The sequence below is a fragment of the Lemur catta genome, chromosome 25, assembly GCF_020740605.2.
Source record: "Lemur catta isolate mLemCat1 chromosome 25, mLemCat1.pri, whole genome shotgun sequence".
NCBI lineage: Eukaryota > Metazoa > Chordata > Mammalia > Primates > Lemuridae > Lemur > Lemur catta.
In genome coordinates this window covers 2,422,068-2,441,760 of record NC_059152.1, presented here as the reverse complement: position 1 = coordinate 2,441,760, position 19,693 = coordinate 2,422,068, and the positions used below count along the sequence as shown (strand labels likewise).

General features: G+C 62.1%; 1 protein-coding gene across 2 annotated transcripts in view; it reads left to right on the top strand.

The window, feature by feature from the left end:
- The window catches only part of ITPKB (inositol-trisphosphate 3-kinase B), an 88,934-nt gene extending 74,914 nt beyond the window's left edge, over window positions 1-14,020 (top strand). Inside the window, exons 3-8 of one of the 2 annotated variants that reach the window (XM_045537163.1) lie at window positions 1,995-2,094; window positions 3,361-3,574; window positions 7,952-8,156; window positions 9,521-9,622; window positions 10,073-10,144; window positions 10,909-14,020. In XM_045537163.1, the coding sequence (XP_045393119.1) occupies window positions 1,995-2,094; window positions 3,361-3,574; window positions 7,952-8,156; window positions 9,521-9,622; window positions 10,073-10,144; window positions 10,909-11,124 (909 nt within the window). In that variant the 3' untranslated portion in view covers window positions 11,125-14,020. Of the gene's footprint in view, window positions 1-1,994; window positions 2,095-3,360; window positions 3,575-7,951; window positions 8,157-9,520; window positions 9,623-10,072; window positions 10,147-10,908 lie in introns of those variants that run through there. The other variant, XM_045537164.1, reaches the window with a different exon arrangement.
- Window positions 14,021-19,693: the final 5,673 nt, after the last annotated feature.

Genomic DNA, 19,693 nt, shown 5'->3' with positions numbered 1-19,693 from the left:
GGACGCATGCAGGGGCCGTTTTCCTGGGGAAGACATGGAAGAGGTGAGGGGGAGGGGGAGGCAACAGGACAACGCCCCGTTTCCCCAGAGCTCTGCCATGTGCAGAGGCTCTTAGATCCCAAGCTGTCGGGGGACCCCCGCCCTGGAGCGCCCCTCTCCTGTCTGGACCCCTGGTCTTTAGCCTCTGCAGAGAAGTCCGGGAACTAGAGGTTTCTCAGCTTCAAATGGCCCTGCTGGGCCCAGCCTTGCTGTCTGGCCGGCGGGTGTCCCCCCGCCCTGCGCCTTGTGGGGTGTGGAGAGCTGCATCCCATGGGAGGGGCCCCGACCCGGCCCCGGGCTCCGCGGTCTTTATTCTTCAGTATCCATGGCAACGCCGCTGTTCCCCGGGTAACGTCAGCAACACCTGTGTCCCTTCTTGGACCACAGAGGGTTAAGAACTTCCACTGACACCCCTGTGGCTTTATCTCCTGGGAGAAAGGGGACCTATGTGTCACTTCCATTTTACAGATAAGAAAATGGGGCCCCAAAGAGCATCGGGGGCCGGGCACAGTGGCACACGCCTGTGATCCCAGCACTTTGGGAGGCTGAGGCAGGAGGATCGCTGGAGGCCAGGATTCTGTGGCTGCAGTGAGCTGTGATGACACCACTGCACTCCAGCCGGGGCAACAGAGTGTGAGTCCCTGCCTCGAATTTAAAAAAAAAAAGGGGACCAGGCACTTGTTCGGGGCCAGCCAGGGAGGCGGGTTGGAGCCGGGACTCGGGCTCAGACAGAAACACCTCCGCTGCCGTGGCCGCCTTTGGTGATCTCCGTCGGAAGGATCTAGCAAAACACCCTTGTCAGCAGAGGCCCGGCTGTTGTCACACGGCCTCCGGGCCCTGCCCTCGCTTAGGAATAGAATCGGTCTTGGCGGTGGCAGGGTGAGGGCCTCTGGGATGGGGATAAAAATTGCCAGGTTCAGTGAGGAAGAATTCCTCTCCTTAAATAGATTTGAACTTGGAAACCTGAGGACAGAGCAGTGAGCCTCAGCAAGGAGAGAAAACACAAAGAAAGCTGATTCCACCTCGATCTCACCCTGGCACCCAGCGGCGACCACGTTCTCTTCGGGGCGGGGAGCGGGGAGCCGCGGGTCCAATGTCCCCCGTCAGCCGCGACCCCCTCATCGTCCTCGTCTGCAGACTCCCCAGGCGCCGCCCGTTGTCCCCACTCGGAGCCCCGCGGCTTCTGCCCCTGTGGTCTTGCTGGTCAGGGGTCCACTTTCGCAGGAACTCAGGGTCTCGTCCCTCCCTTCGGGACCGGGTGTTTTGGGGGACACTTGATTGTCCATCTCCACAGCCTGTTCTTATTACAGTTAACTTAAGGATGTTGGTTTTCCAAAGAAGCGTTTCTTGCTGAGGAAGAAGAGGATCGTGCGTGTGCATGTGTGTGCGTGTGTGCATGTGTGTGCGTGTGTGCATGTGTGTGTGGGTGTTGTGTAGACGAGCGTTTAAATCTCAGCTTTATCACTCAGTTCTGTGGGGCTCAGGCTCTACCCGGTGGAAATACTAAGAGTGGCGACTGCCTCGCTCGCTTGCTGAGAAAATAAAGCAAGAAGGAGCTTCCTGCCCACGGCCCCGTTCTCCCCAAACACGCACGGGTGCACACGTGCACATGCGTGCACACACGTGTACACGCACGCACACGGACGGCCCGGCTGTTTGCACCTGAGAGACACCCCGCGAGGCAGCAGTGCGGTGAGAGGGGCCGTTGCCCCGGGGACGAGGGAAGGTCCCCTGAGCACTTTGCTCGGCCTGAAATGGGGCAAAGCCACCGCCAACTCTGGGCCACGTGGGTGACAGCAGCAAGGTCCTCGAAGCCCACCCAGGGCCCCTGTGCCGCAGGCGTGGCCCTTCTCACGCCGTGGCCACAGGCAGTGGGTGCCCTGCCCCGAATTCATCCTCACCGGACAGCAGAGGGCGCCTTGCTAACGCAGAGCTTTTTGTCTGCTTGTGTCTAGAGCAAATCATGGAGGAAAATAAAAACCATGGTGCACTGGTCTCCGTTTGTCATGTCCTTCAAGAGGAAGTACCCCTGGATCCAGCTGGCGGGACACGCAGGTAGACGCAGCTCCCCCGACCTCCCGAGGGGACGAGCCGCCCAGCAGAGGGGGCGGGGGCGGGCCTGGACTCTCTGCCCCGGGGCTGACGGCACCCAGCCCGGGGTCTGTCCCAGAGGCTGGTCTGAGATCGCAGCCACGCTTGGCAGATGTGGCCGTAACACTTGCGAGTGGGCTCGCACAGCTGCCCTCTCTGGAGCCTGTGCCCCTCCCCCAGAGCACACGTGCCCCCCCCCCCATCCCTTCTCTTCCGATCTCGCTCTTTCTCCCTCCAATTTTGCTCAGTAAGCCAGAGGAAGCCATCAGTCTTTACGGCTTGCCCACCGTTTGTCACCCCGGACAAAGAGGCAGAGCTGAGTGCTTCCCTGAGTGCCTGCTGTCTGCCCGCACCCCCACGGCCCCGGGGCTCCAGCGTTAGTGGAGACGTAGTCTCTGCCCCGAAGGAGCCTGTGGCTGGTGGGAGATGCAGGCACGTCACCCACGGCCGCAGGACCTCGTGCAGGTGCAGGGTGGAAGGTGGCTGGGAGCCGGGTCAGGGTGTGGTCGCCAGTTGGCCCAGCAGTGGCAGGGGAGGAGGAACAAGGCCCCAGAGTCATCCGGCCCACACGTGGGGCTCTTCGGATGCACCGGCCACCGGGCACTTCAGTGACTGCCTGTGGACTTGGCCTTCGTGACTTTGCCGGCCTGCGGGTCCTGTCCAGGCTGGCTCAGGCTCCCATGTTCTTTCCTACCCCTGACGACATGCAGGAAGGGGACCCTCTCTGTAAATACGCACCTGAGGGTCTGGCTCAGAAGCAGCGCTGCCCACGTGGGCTGGGCCTTGGACCCCCACTTCTGAGCCCTCTCATCTCCCCTGTCCTGGCTCTGAGTCCCGTCCCACCAGGGCTTCTGCACTGAGGCCGGGGACCGGTTGCTGAGAAGCAGGTGATGATGGAGGTGGGGTTGCCATAGGAACACCAAGGAGCGAGCAGCGTTGGTGCTCAGGTCTCTCCGGTGGCCCTGTGACCCTCGGCAGTGAGCACTGGTGTTCCTCCATCTCGCGATGAGGAGTCTGGGGCCAGGGAAGTTGGGGGACCAACCTGGGGTTGCAGTCAGTGAGTTGGGGGACGGGGACTTGAATCCAGTCCCCTTAAAGTGCTTGGTCCTCAGCGGAAACTCCTCCAGCCCCGGGCGCAGCCTCCCGGGGGCCCCAGCACCGCGCAGGGGAGGCCACCTCGGCCCGCCGGCCGCGGCTGGGGACACAGGCCCTTCCCCGCTTGCTCCGCAGGGAGCTTCAAAGCGGCCGCCAACGGCCGGATCCTGAAGAAGCACTGCGAGTCGGAGCAGCGCTGCCTGGACCGGCTGATGGTGGACGTGCTGCGGCCCTTCGTGCCCGCCTACCACGGCGACGTGGTGAAGGACGGGGAGCGCTACAACCAGATGGACGACCTGCTGGCCGACTTCGACTCGCCCTGCGTGATGGACTGCAAGATGGGCGTCAGGTGAGCCGGCCGCCCGCCCCGCGCACGCCCCGGCCAGGCCTGGCCACGCCCCGCACATGCCCACGCCCCGCGCACACCCCGGCCAGGCCTGGCCACGCGGCCACAGCGGAGAGCGCACGGGGCTTCCCGGAGGCTCCTGGGCGCCAGGGTGAGCTGCACAGGCTGTTTGACCAACGAGAGCCCACCCGGTCCCCCGGGCACCTCCCCTCGTGTGCAGAGGGTGCAGGGACCCTGGCTGTGCCCGTGGCAGCCCCTGCCCTTCCCTGGCGAGCTGGGGTGAGGCAGGAGCCTCGGGCTGGCGGGGCCAGGAAGGGGGGCCCTGGCTGGGCCCTGAGCCTCCCCAGAAAGGGAGGAAACAACTGCTCCTGGGTCAGGTGGGATTGGGGGGGGGGGGCACCAGGTAGGGGGGAGGCAGGAGGGTGACTTCCCGCCAGGGTGAGGCTTCTCATCACCCCGGAGCTGGGAGGGGACAAGAGCGCGGACAGTAGAATATGTTGATTTGCCAGACACACCTGCACCTGCCCAAGCGCACAGCTGAGGGGGAGCCCAGGTGCTCGAGGACCGACATCGCAGACTGGGCCTGGCCGGGGCCTGTGTGCGGGGCTGGCCGCCAGCCCAGGGTCCTGCCTGCGGGGGCTCGGGCTCACCCGGCTGCCCAGAGAGCCAAGGCTGGAGAGGACCCCAGAGGGACGGGGAGACGCAGGAGGGGGCCGGGCAGCCACCCTGAGCTCTGGCTCCCTGGTGTGGCTGCAGGGTTTTCTCGTCCCTTCACCCCGGGCCACCCGCACGGGCCCTTCTCTCCGCCCTATGGGGAAAGGCTGGTGAGTCTGTCTGAGGCCGTCAGCCACGCGGGACCCCGAATGCTGGGCCCACGCGAGAGCCTGGCCCCGGCCGGACAGGGTCCTACAGGGTACCCTGCGTGGGTCGCCTGGGACGAGGCCAGGCCCGGGACACAGCGCTCAGAGCTGCAGCCTGTGTCTGCTTTGAAGGGTTTGACCGGTTCATTTCTCATAAGAGGAGACTGAGGAAGAGGGTTGTGTGTGTGCGTGTGTGTGTGTGTGCGTGCATGCATGTGTGTGCATGTGCGTGTGTATGCATGCATGTGTGTGCATGCGTGTGTGTGCGTGCATATGTGTTGGGGGGGTGTTGGGGGGCTGGGGCAGCCAGGGGAGGAGTGGGCCAAGCTGACCAGTGTTTCTGTCCTCCCGCCCCTCCTGGGAGCCCTGCAGGCTGACGCCCAGTTCCCTGCAGGTGCCCCCAGAGCCGGGTGCGGAAGGTGGAGAGGTCGAGGCCCCCCTGTTTGCTCCTGCACATCCAAGACCCTCACTGTCCTTAGCCCACAGGGGGCAGGGGTGGGGCAGGGGGGAGACAGACCATCCATTCAGCCCCCACTGCTTTTCCGCAGAGTCTGGTTTCTGACCCTGGAAGACCCTCCCCGGCACCCCAGCCTGTGCCCTCTCTAGGGGGGGCGTGGCCCTTCCTCCCAAGCCAGACAGCGGTGGGAGGACTCGGCTCGCCTGCAGGGGAGGGGTGCAGGTCACAGCACGAACACTGGAAAATGTTCCAGTTGGTATTCGCTAGACTGTGGCCAACAATCTTACACCCTGTGTGAGGAATGCGTGGCCAGTCAGTTTTGGAAGTCACAAGGGCACCCTGCCCAGGAGCCTGCCTGCTCCCCAGGCTGCTGGGGCCACCCCACCCCGGCCCCGGGGCTGCCCTCCACCCCCTAGACTCCGGCAGCTTCCCTCTCATGGCGCCCTAGGGCTCTCCGGAAAGACCGAGAGTGACCCGCGAGGCTGGGACACGTTTTGCCCGGTCCTGGCAGGGGCCCGGAGTGGGTGGGATGAGAGAGGAGTAGGTGGAGGGGAGAGGGGGGTCGCCCCAGAACCGGGGCCCACCCAGCCACACCTTCCCTGCAGGTGAGTCTGGGACCGTCCTTGCAGCCAGCACTGCGGTAGACGCTTGTGTCATGTGCCCCGTGCGTTCTCACGCCACCATGGGAGTTGGATCGCAGTCTGGTCTGAGCAGGGGGGTTCTGACACCCAGAGGTTCTGTGACTCGCAGGGCCCCCCAGCCAGGCAGCGGCACGGTGCGGATCTGCACCTGGCCCCCGGCCACAGCCCGGCTTCCATGGGGACCCCACTTCCACGGCTCTCTCTAGTGTGGCGGCCAGTTCCGTCTGGGCCGTGGACTCTGGGTCTCTCCCACACGCGTTAATCCAGAGCCCTCGGCCTCAGAGGCTCTCCTGAGACCAGCCGTCCTAGGCCACCCCCAGAGTGTGGCCTGTCTGTGCCAGAGGGTGGAGGCCGGAGCCCAGAGCCACCCCAGCACTGAGCCCCAAGGCACGAGGGGCTGAGACGCGTCCGAGAAGGGCCAGTCGGCAAACACAGCATCGGCTGTAGTGAGGATGCGGGTGGCATCTCCAACTAGGGGCTTCGTGGGACCCTGGTTCCGCAGGGACATGCGCTCACGTGGCTCTGTTCTTAGATGTGTGACTCACCACGGACAGCCAGAGTGTCATGCTGACATCGGGACCAGGGGCCTGGGGAGGGGAGGCTCGTCCGTGTCCTGCACCTCTGCCCTGTACGAGGTGTTGGTGGCCTTGCTCTGCCACCAGCTGGCTCCCCACGGGCTTGCTGCCTTCCTGAGGGGGCACTCCCCTCACCTAGTCGTGAGTCACGGCCCCTCCTGCATGGGATGGAGCTTTGTCCCTCTGGGGCTAGAGGGGTCCCCTCCCTGTGTCCCTCTGGCAGCCCTGGGGGCATTGCGCCCGGCCCCTCTCTTCTCCTGCGGGGGTGGCTCTGCCCAGGTTGGGCTGCAGGGGCCTGTGTAGAGAAGGCCGTGAGAAGAGGGGTCCGACTGCCGTCGGCTTCCTGTTGGAGGAGCTGCTGGAGCTCTTTGCAGAAGTGCAGCCGCCCACACAGGTCCACGTGCAGTCCCCGCTCCGTCCCTCCCCCGCTCCGTCCCTCCCGCCATCACTGATTAGCGCTGGGTGCACCGAGGTGGCGTGTGCACGTGTGTACCCGTGTGCATCTGTGCACGTGAGTGCCTATGTGTGCGTGTGCATGCGAGTGCCCAGCCGAAAGCTGTTCACCTCCCCTCACAATGCTCGTCACCTCCTGGAAGGTCCCGGCCAGGCCTAGCTTCGGACCCAAAGGATTTGGGTTTTTCTTCCTGTTTCTTTCAGTGCAAAAAGTGGTGGAGACAGTGGTTTCTGAAAACCCCTCGTTTTTAAGGCGTGCTGAGTTTTTGTTCAGTCTGTGCTGGGTCCCGAGCCAGCAGGTTGGAGGAGGTGCTGGAGCAGGCGTGGGAGACGGACGGGGCCGGTGGGGGCCGCGTGCGGGGCAGGCGGGGCTCTGTGGGCAGCTCCCGCCCACGCAGGGGCAGAGAGGAGCCAACTTCCCCATCCTGCAAGTGACTCTGCTGGTTTCTGACTCCCGAAGCCCCGTGGGCAGGGTCTGAGCCCGCTGTGAGGGGAAAGGGGGCTCTAAAGGGGAGCAGGAAAGAGGGGCGGGGTGACTCACCCCCTCCAGGGTGGAGATGGTCCAGGGTGGAGATGGCCGTAGGGGCAGCCCCGTGCAGGCTGGGGTGTGGGGGGGTTGGGGCGTCCCGGCAGCCCAGGGCCGGTGATTCAGCCTCAGGCTGCTCAAGTCCTGTAGCGTCCCTGCCCCTGTCACCTCCCCGGTGTCTAGGTGGTCCCCGCCAGGCCGGCTGGAACTGCTGTGCAGGGGGCAGGGCCATGGCTGTCAGCTGGAGGCAGTTTCTCAGGTTTCGGGGCTGGGCGAGGGGGCCTGGCGCCGGTGGGGCAGCGTGAGCCGGGCGTGTGTCGGGGACGGTGGAGGCCAAGGGGCCCTGCTGGTCTTTCCCGCCCCATCACGGGCTTCTCCGTCCACACTGTGCCCCTCCGAGGCCACCTTCTGGCCTGACCTTTGTGCTCAAGGTTTCCCCTCTTCGGAAAGAGCCGGAGACGTGGACGGGCAGGCGCAGCCTTCGGGCTGCCTGGCAGGGTTGGGCCCGGGGGGATAGAGCTGTTCTCCACGCAGGACCAGTGCCGGCTTTGGAAGCCCACGCCGGATGGAAGGGCCAGGCAGCCAAGGGGGCGGTGGGGCCCGAGCAGGACCAGCCGCCAAGGTGGCCTGCGTCCTCCTTCCTCTGCTGGCCCGGGTGGGGCTGTCCCTAGGAGGAGCTCCCTGGGCTTTGCAGGACCCCGGGTGGCCCTGGGATGTGGGTACCCCGACGCACTGAGGCTGGATCCAAGAGCCGGCCCCAGGCGGGCACGGGCAGAGCGTGCCGCCCATCCGGTGAACATGCCTCGACTCGGGGGACGGCTGCCCTCGGGCAAGGCATGGCCCTGAAGTCACCTCCCCCCTGCCACAGGACCTACCTGGAGGAGGAGCTCACCAAGGCCCGGAAGAAGCCCAGCCTGCGCAAGGACATGTACCAGAAGATGATCGAGGTGGACCCCGACGCCCCGACGGACGAGGAGAAGGCCCAGCGGGCGGTGACCAAGCCGCGGTACATGCAGTGGCGGGAGACCATCAGCTCCACAGCCACCCTGGGGTTCAGGATCGAGGGCATCAAGGTGAGCCCCGCGAGGTGCCACCCGAGGGTGCCCGGCTCCCTGCTGGTGGGGCGATGGGGGCCTTGGGACCCACCGACGTTCAGCCCCCGGTCCTGGCTGCTCTTAGGGCCCTTCAGAAGCTGCCGGCTTCTCCTGCACCCGCCCACGGTGGGGCAGCCAGCCCCAGGGAGACACTTGGAGATGGCAGTGCGGGGCACTGGCACGATGGCCGCCCTGCCCGGCCGCCAGCCCTCTGCTGAGGTCTCTGCGCTCAGCCCAGACCAAGCCCCATGCCGAGGAGGCCAGGCGGGACCCAGCTCGAGGGACGCCCGTTGGGAAGCCGCTCCATGCCCGTGGCCCGCACGCGGGGCAGGCGGCACACGCAGCCAGGGAGGAGCGGCCCGCGGGGTCTCAGGCGGCCACCACCTCCAGAGCAGGTGGCCGTCCCTGCAGGGTCCTGGGTCTCCCACTCTCTGTCCATTCTTGGCCCGAGTTGTCTGTCTCCAGAGTCCAGCCCCGGAGGCAGGGTTGGGTGGCTGAGAGTCCAGATGGGAGGGTCCCCTTCAGCCTCTTTTCAGATGGCATTTAGGGTTCTGCGGTGGCCAGTGTCTCGCTGTCACAGTGGCATTGGGGGGAAAGATCTCGCCTGCCCCCAGGACAGCTGCTTTGCAAGGTCCGGGCTGAGAAGGCCATTCGCCCGTCCTTGCCTTTTGAAACCAGATGTCCCTCTGCTTTGCATCCTGCCCTCAGTGGGTGCAGAGTATGTCCCCCTCCTCCTCCTCCTCCTAACGCTCCCTTCCCTTCTGTGTCTCCTCAAACCACCCGCCTGTCCTCCGCTGGCCCTCTGGTGTCTGTCACCGAGCTGTAGGGACAGCAGGGATTGGGGGGCGGGGAGGGGCAGGAGGAAAGCTCTGTTTCCGGGGCCCGTGCGATGAGAGATCTTGGGTGATGAAGGCAGCTGAGCTCGGGTGGGGGGCACTTCTCTCCTGTCCCTGCTGAGGGAACCCGAGGGAGGGAGCCCTGGACACAGGGACTTTCAGGCACCGGTTCCAGGGGCCGGGCCCCCCCGGTGGGCAGCCATGGCCTCTGGGGCAGGGCGCTCCTCCAGCCCCTCGGACCTCCGGCCTTCCCTAGCACTGTCACTGCGCGGTTGCCGTCCCCTCCCTGTGTTCTCCCGAGTCAGGGCATGGGACGGGCGTCCCCCTGCTGTGCCCACCTGTCTCCTCGCACCGTACGTGGGCAGCTGACGACCACCACCGGCCCTCAGCACGGCTCGGTGTCAGCACAGGGCTCACCCGCTGTGTGGCCGTTAGGTGACGGGCACAGTCCCTGCCCGCAGGTCCTCCGCTGACTCTGTCCCCGGCGGGTGTCATTCTGCTTCTCAGAAAGAAGACGGCTCCGTGAACCGGGACTTCAAGAAGACCAAAACGAGGGAGCAGGTCACCGAGGCCTTCCGAGAGTTCACGAAAGGAAACCGTAACATCCTGGTGAGTCAGGCGCCTCCAGGAAGGGTCGCTGGGCCGGCCAGCGAGGGTCACCGTGCCTGCCCCGGGGGCCCAGCCCTCGCCTGAGCTGCACCATGGTGCCCATGCAGCAGGCCCTGGCCAGACTTCCGCTTGGAAGAGGAGGGTGACGTGGTTGTCCCCAGCCTGCAGCAGGGACGCAGGGAAGCTGAGGGGACCCTCACTGCTCTCCCTCAGCCGCCGACCCCACAGCTTCAGAAAACGTCTTCCCTCCCCTCGAGAGTGACAGGGTTTCTGCCCACCTGCTGCTGGCCGGCCACGTGCCGCAAATCCTTCCCAGTGCAGAACGGTGGGGTCTGGAGCCCGGCGGCCCTTCCTCCTCTGGGCCACAGTTGCTTCGCTTGTAGATAAGGAAGTTGGAGAAAGTGAGTTTTCAAGCGGTGTTGAATATTTCTGTCACCTTTCTATTCCCAGATCGCCTACCGGGACCGGCTGAAGGCCATTCGGACCACCCTGGAAGTCTCTCCCTTCTTCAAGTGCCACGAGGTAGGTACTGGGCTTCAGCCCTCGGGCAGAGAGCTGTGTGTGTCCCCGGGGAGTGGGCGTTCTCAGGGTGGCACTGCCAGAGACAGGCCACCCGGTCAGCCCCCTCGCCTTGTGGGGGACCCCGTCTTAATGCGCCTGTGTCAGGGTCCCTGGGCTGGCCCCACGGGCTGTCCTGCTGAGGGGGCCGTTGCCCCCTTTCTTCTCCCTCCCCCGCCCAGCTCCTGAGCCTGTCTGTCCCCCGTGGCAGTGGCAGGACGTGTGTCCCACTGACCCCAGGACTTAGGGCAGGAACTCTCGGAGCTGCTAGAGGAGCCGGGTGACCCCCGCCACCTTTCCTAGGTCTTCAGAGGAGGCCGGGAGGAGGGCAGGCGGGTCTGCAGGTGCCACTCTCGAGCGGGGCCGGAACCTTCCACCTGCTCCCGCCTCTGCAGACGTTGGTCTGCGGGGGGAAGGCGCAGGTTCGGCTGCGGTCTAGGAATAGCGGAAAGTGTTCAGGCCAGAGTTGGGGGCCGAGGGGGTGTCTGCCATCCCGGCCTTCCTCCCTGACGCTGCACACACGGAAGGGTGGTCACGGTTCCCAGAGTCTGATGTCCTCGGCCCCAGCGTGGCCATGCACGGGCTGGGCCAGCTGAGAACGAGGAACAGCACTGCTGGCTCTGGTGGGGTGACGTGGCCTGTCCCAGTCTCCTTGGGGGCCGGGTTGCAGGGGGGTGCAGGGCAGGGGTCTCCCGCCCGCCCCTCCTCATCACCCTGCCCACCTGCAGGTCATCGGCAGCTCCCTCCTCTTCATCCACGACAAGAAGGAGCAGGCCAAGGTGTGGATGATCGACTTCGGGAAGACCACGCCCCTGCCCGAGGGCCAGACCCTGCGGCACGACGTGCCCTGGCAGGAGGGGAACCGGGAGGACGGCTACCTCTCGGGGCTGAACAACCTCATCGACATCCTGACCGAGATGTCCCAGGGCGCCCCGCCCACCTGAGGCCACCCCGCGCCGCCCCCCCGCCGGCCCGTCCCCCGGGCCTCTTGTCCCCCCTCTGCCTCCCTTCCCCTTCTGAACTTTCCCTTCACTCCTGCCTGGGCCCGAGCCCCAGAACTGACCCCCCGGAGCGGCACTACAAGACACTTTGTAGACGAGGAGATGAGGTTTTCCAGTCGTTTCCCTAACGTCAGGGCTTGGCCGTGGCTTTTCCACCGCTCTTTGTAAATAGAATCACCTGCTGGGACAGAAACGCCCAGACCTAGCTCGGCTGTCGCTGAGGTTGGTTGGGGTTAGAGCCGGGGGACCCCACCAGCTCTGGGAGCCCCCCAACCCCGCAGTGCTACCTGTGGGGGCCTGCTGCCCCTGGCGGCCCGGTTTGGGCCGGGGCCTCCGGAGCCGGGTTCCCGGCGCCTGGCCGAGATGCCTGGCTTTCTGGCAGTTGGGACACAAACCACTGGGGACCCACATGCTGTCCACGAGCAAAGTACCTTCTCCAGGGGCTTCCAGAGCTGCCGCAGTGGCCCCTCTAGGGCTGCTAGAGCAAGGACCCCCACCCACCCGGCGTGGAACCCCCCAAGGGCTTTGGGCCGGACGGAGCAGGCTGGTGCCAACCTGGCCGAGTTCTCTGATCCATGCCTTCCCAGCAGGGGGCAGGCAGGAGCCGGCTGAATCCTTCCATCTAGGATTGGTGCCCCCGGATTCAGACGGTACCTCTCTCTGCCCAGCTGAGCTCCAGGGATGCCCCCCCGGGGGAGGATGGAACCTGCAGCATCTCTGGGACTCTGGCCCCAGGGGACGATGCTCTCCTCTTGCCCTCACCTCCCCAGTGCTGGGGGGTCCCCTGCCTGCATGCATGGGGCTCTCTCATGGGGCCCAGAGTCCGTGTCCAGGAAGGAGGGAGGGACTGGGGCCTGCGCCAGGCAGAGAGAAGGCAGGATTCTGGCGTCCTGGCTTCACGGTTTAAACTTTTCTCGTGAAATACATCTTACGACCTGAAGGGCCCAGACCCCTGTTCCTCTAGGGTAGTGTGGGAAGCTTGCGGGGCAGGTGATGGGACCCGAGGGGCAATGCCAGGCAGCTCTCACTGGAGTCTTCCGTGCTGCGTGGAGACTCGGGGGGAACCGTTTTTGAGCCTTACTTTAACTGCAAGCCAGTACGTCTGTATCATGGAGAGGAATGTAAAATTTGCGTGACTTTTTAGGAACAAAACTCCCAGATCCACGGCCACTGGAGCTGTGTCCCCCAGGCCCCTCGGGGCTCGCCACGCCCTTCCGTGCTGCGGGTTCAGGAGTGCAGAGAGCCGAGGGGCCCTGCCGGGCAGCAGGCCACGGGGGCTGCTGCAGGGTCACAGAGGGAGATGGTGTGGACCAAAGTGTGCGTCTGGAGGGACTGCCACTTCGGGGCAGTGCTGCCGGGGCCGCCCACCTGGCACCCCCAGGGTCTCTGGGGGAACTGTCACTTCCCCACGGGACACCCATGTTTCCCTCCTGTGCTGGGAGCCTGAGTGACAGTTGCTGGGGGTGGAGGCTGAGGCGCACGAGGATGTACAAGTACAGATTTTTAAAAAAGGAAATCACTTAAACTTCCTGGCTCTTGTTCAAAACAGTGGTGAGCTCCTGTGTGGGCTGACTTGCTACAGGTCACACCCCCGCCCAAGCTGAGCACGAGAGACCTCGTGACGGCACGTGATCTGGAAGGCAGGCAGGATGGGGGCGTCAGGGAGCCGGAGCCGGCTCTGGGTCCCCAGAGCTGCCGTCACTTTGGGGTCTGAAAGGACCCTGGTGGGCTGTGCTTCAGCCGTTTGCAGGGAAGGGACGTCATTCATTCAGATGTGGAAATTCTACCGCTGTGCACTGGCCAACAGTGACCCTCATTCCCTCCGCGAAAAACATTTGCAAAAACAAATTAATGACATGAACAAAAATTACAGGGGACCAGCTTAGCCTGTTGAAGAGAACAAAACTTTCCCAGCACTTTCAGCAGGCGCCTGTTGTTTGCAAACAATGTGCTAATATGCAAATGATTCGTTGATTAAAGGAGGCCCCAGTGCTTTGCTTTGGGTTATATATGTGAAGGGGTAAAAAAGAAATGTTAGGGTTTTCTATGACTTAAGGGTTTTTTAGGTTTGTTTTTTGTATTTATCATGCTAGTTGTCCTCTTCCACACCTACTCTGTCACTCAGAGTACCCACCCCCTTGTCCTGCCATCTGGCCCTCCCCCCTTAGTCCGAGTGGGATAGATGGATCCTGGAATGGAAGCTTCCAGAACCCCTGCCCTGGCTGTCCGGCCCAGGTCCTGGCAGGGACTCCTTGGGTCCTGGCTCTGCAGGTGCCAGGAGGTGGGACAAGCTCTGTGCACCTGTGCGCAGGTGAGTGGGTGCTGGGCCCCCCGGGGGCTCTTGGCGTTCGGCACTGCTTAGCATTCTTGGAGGTTTTCCTCAACTGCTTTTCCCAGACTTGCTTTTAGTGTCATGTAAGAAGTTTTTAAGTTATATTTATTTTGTCGGATTTTAAAATTGCACAGAACACTAAGACTGAAAGGCTAGACTCTGTTTCTCCTTTAAAGCTTTGACTTCGTTTTGAGCTTCCTGTCCCACTTGGTAGAAGGGGCCTGGACGCCGCCCGGGCCCCCAAGGGGGGACGCTGTCCTTCTTGAGTTGTATTTAGCTTCGAGTTTCTCTGCACCGTCAGCCCCGTGTGTATATAACCCGGCCCCTGGCTCTAGGGCGTTCACCCCGTCAGTGCCTTTTTGCTGGAGGAGAGGACCCCCCCCCCCAGAGAGGCCTTCCTTCTCTTCTGCACCCCCTCCTCACGGGACCTTGGAGAAAACTGAACTGTTACAAACGCCCTGCACGTGCCTGTCAGACTGCAGTGTACAAATAAAGCCCTGGAGACCAGCCTGTGTGCCGTGTGCTCCTTCCCGTCCTCAGCCCGGACACGTGGCTCAGGGGGTGGCCTGGGGGGTCTTTGGAAGCTGGAGGCTCCACACTGGGGTCATCGGGGACGGTCACACTGGGGAAACACTGTAATCTGCGAAGAATGTGAAGCACTTTTCAAAACGAGTCATTTCTGCTTTGTCCACGAAACCTTTAAGTGGTTCAGGGACACAGAAGCCCGACCAAGAAGCGCTTCTTCCCCCTCCACCCTCAAAGCTTGGGGGTCCCCGTGTGGCTGCTGCTTCTGGAGACTTGCGTGGTGCTGGGCACCAGCCAAATGCTCAGTCTGGGTTCCCGTTTTGCCCAGATCGACTCCATGAACGAGGCTTTATAGTGTCTCTTTTACAGATGAGAAAACTGAGGCTTAGCTCCAGCAATCTGACCTGGGTCATATGTGGGGAGCAGGGGGTTCCGTTGTCTTCCTAACTTGCGGAGTGTGGGGAGGGCAGGAGCTTCCCTAACCCTAACCCTCACCCTCACCCTAACCCTAACCCTATAGCCCCAGCTGCAGGCCGCAGCCTGACTTGGCACGTGGTAGCAGGCTGGGGGGGGGTGAGGGGGGTGGACTAAGGAAAGGCTGCTCGGCTGGGTGGGCCGGGGAGGACCCCGGAGAGCCGACGCCCCTGCCACACGCAGCCTTTGCCGTGGGGTGCTGTGCGTTCGGGCTCTGGAATTCGGGGGCTTCATTTGCACAACTCAGAATTCTTTATCTGGGGAGGGGGCACATCGAACCTGCGTCCGTTTGAGAAGTTACAGGATAAAAGTACAGACAACAGAAGCCACAGGGCCTTTGCATCTTCTGTCCCTTTGCAGGCTGACACGGGATAACTGGTCCCCTCAGATGCCTTCACCTGTGTCGTGTTCTTGCCGCAGCCGCCAGCTAGGCCGGGGCCCAGCCATGTCCACACGGGTACAGCTTGACGGTGACCTTGACAGTGACGCGAATGGCTCCTGCCCTGCGCCTGAGGTGCTTCCTGCCACAAGGTTCCCTGTTGCCCAGAGACTCGGGCCACGGCGCAGGCTGGTGCCCGTGTAGCCTGGAGGTCTGGGGGTCTGGTCGCCCGAGGTGCAGACCCTTCACCCGAGGGAGGTGAGGATGGGGGCTGGCTCCCTCACCGCCACATTAGGGGTCAGGGCTTCGACGCACGAGCTGTGGGTGCAACACAGACGTGCAGACGGTAACCTGCGCCCCTCGCTGACTCACACCCCTGACTGCCGCCCCTGCCGTCCGGCACCTTCCCAGACTCATGAATGGATACAGCAGTCGGGGTGCGGGGCTGGGTGTGGGGTGATGCTAATTCCTGCGGTTTTCAATGTGGCAACCCATGTTTGGGTTATTTTAAAAATAGTTCCTGCAAATTATGGACAAACCGCGTCTTACTGAGACAATTTGCTGTCGCCAGCAGCCCTGTTTTAATTCAATGGGGAAAAAATGCCCAATTTTAGCCATGCTTCCTGCGAACATGTGCCGGATGCGGAGGCTGCCCCCTCCTGGACGGTCGCGGGCATTACAAGGCACCCCAAGAAAAGGAAGGTGGTTCCGGCAGCTGCAGAAGTAGCTCAACGGAGAAGGGACAGTCTTTTTAACAAACAGCGCTGGAACAATAGATATTCATGCACAAAATAAAATAAACCTTGACTCAGACATTGCATCATAGATACAAATTAACTCGTGTAAACCTGTGCAAAACCTGTGGCCCCATCGAACAGCGCCTCTGGGGTCTCCCAGCAAAGACAGAGCAAAGCCTGTTAAGTCAGAGGCTTTCACTGAAATTACAAGACACTTTGGAAATCCTTGTCAAGCCATCAAAGTGTCCCCACCCTTTCCTAAAGCTTGGCTAGTCATGATGCTCGAATGTTTGCTCTCTTTTTTGAGATGGGGTCTCCCTGTGTCACCCAGGCTGCAGTGCTGTGGCATCATCCCAGGCACAGTGATAGCTCACCGCAGCCTCCAACTCCTGGGCTCACGCGATCCTCCTGCCTCAGCCTCCCGAGTAGCTGGGACTGCAGGCATGCGCCACCACACCGGGCCCTGTTTGCTCTCTTTCTGTCTGGCTTCTCTCTGGTCCAGATGAAATTCTCTGGGCCTCTGGGGCTGTGAGCTTGTGCTTATTTGCATGGCTAAGTCACCAACACTTGGAACGGGCAGGAAGCCAATGGAAACAAACTCTGCTTCTGCATTAGGCGCAGAGGAGTCTTTGCATAAAATATTTTCCATTTTAGGTAGACGGTGGGAGGTGGGAGGAGGGGGCCAGTAGGCAGGTGCGCTTCATATCAATTAGCCGCCTGCTACCTTTAATTCCATCTTTTCCGTGCAATTAAGTTTGCCTGGCGTAGGGCCACGGTTGGTATGAGGAAAATAAAAAGATTGCAGGAGCTGGCGCTGCTTGGGGGAGAGTTTCACGTCTGAGAAACCTGGCTCCTCTGTGAGGCGACTTGGGCCCCAGGCCGGGCTTTGTGGAGAACTGAGCAGGGTGCCTGGGAGCCCCGAATCTCGGAGGATTCCGGAAGACTTTGGAATCCTGACCTCGAGGCCAGTCTTTGCAAGGGCCCAGAAAGGTGAGAGTTAGACCCGAGTACCAAGACTGCGGCCTGTTTCTTACCCTTTCACCGGCCCCCGGGTGGCCGGCCAGCAGGGGTCTGAGGTGCCTGGCCAGGTGCTGACAAGGCTCTGACTTGGGGGTGCAACCAGGGCGTGGCTACACCTGCCTTCAGGGCAATGGCAAAGAAAGGCTTTGTGCGTGTATGTCACCTTTCCTGCAAACTTTTACGTTAAGAAAAGGAGTTTCATTGCGATTATTGTGCATGTGTCTGTCCACAATATTTTCCTCTTAATGCTGCTCTCTGTTACTGTAGTTTGGGGGAGGGGAGGGGTGGGTAGGAAGGTGGGGAGCGCGTGCCCAGCCTGGCGTGTGTGCATGTGTGTGTCACACTGTAGCAGCCCGATAGACGGTAGCCACCGTCCTTAGTCGGGCAGGGGAACAGCGAAGACAGAGTGAGTCGGGGGCGGCTTTGGGGAGCAACGATTTAATGAGGATTTTTTCTTGTTTCTAGTGAGAGACAACAACTTGAACCAGTTTATGGGAAGGAAGAAAACAGTGAAGGGAGGGAGGGAGGAAGGGGAAGGAAGAAAGGAAGAAGGGTTGGAGGGAGGGAAGGAGACAGGGGAGCGCAGACGGCTCATGCAATTAACCTGTGGTCACAGGTGGCTTCGGGCTTACAAACCACAGCCTCAGGACCAAAGAGGAAAAATTGCTTTCCCGTAACACCAGTTAGAAAAATCCCAGGGAAGACCCTGAGCATTCCAGGTTAGCTCAGTGAGAGGGACAAGCCACCGGGCTGGCTGGGGCCACAGGACTGTGGGGCAGGGACTGGCAGCCTCAGCCATGACACGGGGTGAGTGGGGGGGAGCCCCAGGGAAAGGGGGTGGAGGGCGGAGACCAGAATCTGCTCACCTGGCACATGTGGTTCCTGAGCTGGGCCTGGCCGCAGGGCGGGTTCCGGGCGGGGGAGGTGAGGGGGCTGCACCCCTCCAGGGCACAGCAGACGCTACTGCGGGGCACCGTCCTGCTGGGGGACAGGATGCTCCAAGCCACACACTGACCTCTTTGTGACCAAGTGCACACGTCACCACCTCCGTGTGCTCAGAGCATCCTGGGCGCCTTTCGGGTTTCCCAGGAGCCGACAGCAGAGGTGACTCCTCTGTCCCCTGACTTCCGGGCTCACCTCCCGGCCGGGAACCTCAGAGGAGGGGGTAACTCCTGAGTGGTTGCAAAGTGCTCATTTCCTCTGTAAATGACGCTCCTAGTTTCAGAAGTTTCTTTGCTTTCTAGAGTTTGTTTTTTGCATTTAGCATAGCTATTTTTGATGAAAATATAAATACCCACCGCTCGGACTGGGAGACAGCTGCAGGCTCCTGCTCTGAGCACAGCCCTCCTCCTCTCCCCAGATCAAGGATCCCTTTGGGGGCCCCGAAGGCAGAGCCCGGCGGGCATGGGAGGCCCTAGCCCACGGGGCCATTCACAAGCAGCTCACCTGCCTCGCGAGTCTCCAGGTTCATTGTAAGGACATGGGGACCCCGGGGCCGCAGGAGCAGTGGCACAGCCATGCCTCACAGAGAGTGGGAAGTGGGGGGGCTCTGGAAGGATCCGAGGCTCTTTTGGGCCCACAACATGCCGTTGCGCCTGAGCCGTGCAAGTGCCACCATTCGGGACCCGCCGTCACCATCTTACCCTTCTTTGGGGGTGCCCACTCCTACTGCTGCCGCCAAAGGGACCGTCCCAGTGATCCCTGGTTTATGTCACTGCATTCGTGTGCTCGGGCTGCCATAACAAAGCGTCACGGGCTGGGTGGCTCAAACAGCAGTTCTGGAAGCTTCACTCCTCCTCTATGGGATGCATGGACAGCCCAGTCCCCAAACCCACGCGTGGCCTTCCCTCCTCCTTGTGCCTCTCGTCCCTAGAGCATCCTCACATGTCCCTTCCTGCGTCTGGCCATAGGCCAGCGTGAACTCTCCCGGGGTGTGGGGAATTCTGGGGAGCAGATGCCTTCATGCTTGTTGCAGCCCCTTTCCTCTGGGTTTGAGGAGAACACTCTCCGTGGGGGACACTTATTCACCCTTCACAGAGAGGGACTGGCTGGCTCAACCCCCGTCCCCCTCCTGACAAGAGGCTCGGGGCTGGGGAGGACAGGGAATCTGTGTGCTCGATTCTTCCCCTCCTCTGGCAGGCCCGGAGGCAATGTCATCCCCCGTTGTCCCTTCTGACCAGCCCCTCTGAAGCTGGGCGACTCTGCAGAAAGAATTCCTTGGCCGGGACGGGAGCGCTCCCGGCTCAATACGAGCACGCTGAGTATCTGCACGATGCAGGTGGTCGAGAAACGTTCCCTCGAGTGTCTGGGGGACCCTGTGGTGCCCTGGGTCATTGTGCTGCCTTACGCTTGGGGTCCTGGTCTTAGTGACTCAGGTCAACCCCGGGCAGTGGTGGGGCCTTAGAGGGGCCATTGCAGCTGAGCTCGAAGTCTCACCAAAGGTTGTCCTTCGAGGCTGATTCACTCTTTCGAGCAACAGCGGCACAATCAAGAGAAGAAAATGAGCCGCATCTGTGTGCTTATTCTGGGTAAACCCGATCCGGGGCCGCCGCTTGATTTAGCGCAAAGTCCCGGCCGCTGAGGGATCCGAGCAGCAAAGACGCAGCGGCTTGAGGGGCCGCTTGCACGAGCCCCCCCAGGAGAAGGGGACTGAGAGATCGGGGATCTGTCCAAGTGTGAAAACGCGAGGACACGGGGACAAAGGTCACGTGGATGTTTATTACATAGAAAAGAAGGAAAGGGAGAAAAAGGTTTCCAAAGCCATATTTTCAAGGATTTTAAAAAACCAGAAACTTGAAATGCCAAGAGATGCCATGCTTTATGTATTTATAATAGGAACGCGTGTGTATGTGTAACTATGTGCACGGAGCTACGTACACGGGTCTTGTCGTCACACGTGGTGTTTGTCACTGCATGGACAGCGAAGCTGCTTGAGTTAAGGGGTTTAAAGCTGGCAGAAGGCTGAGAAACTGGACCCCAGTGGAGACCCCCGAGGTCTGGCCGTCCTGGGGGCGCCCGGACAGCTAAGCTGCAGGCAGGCCCGGG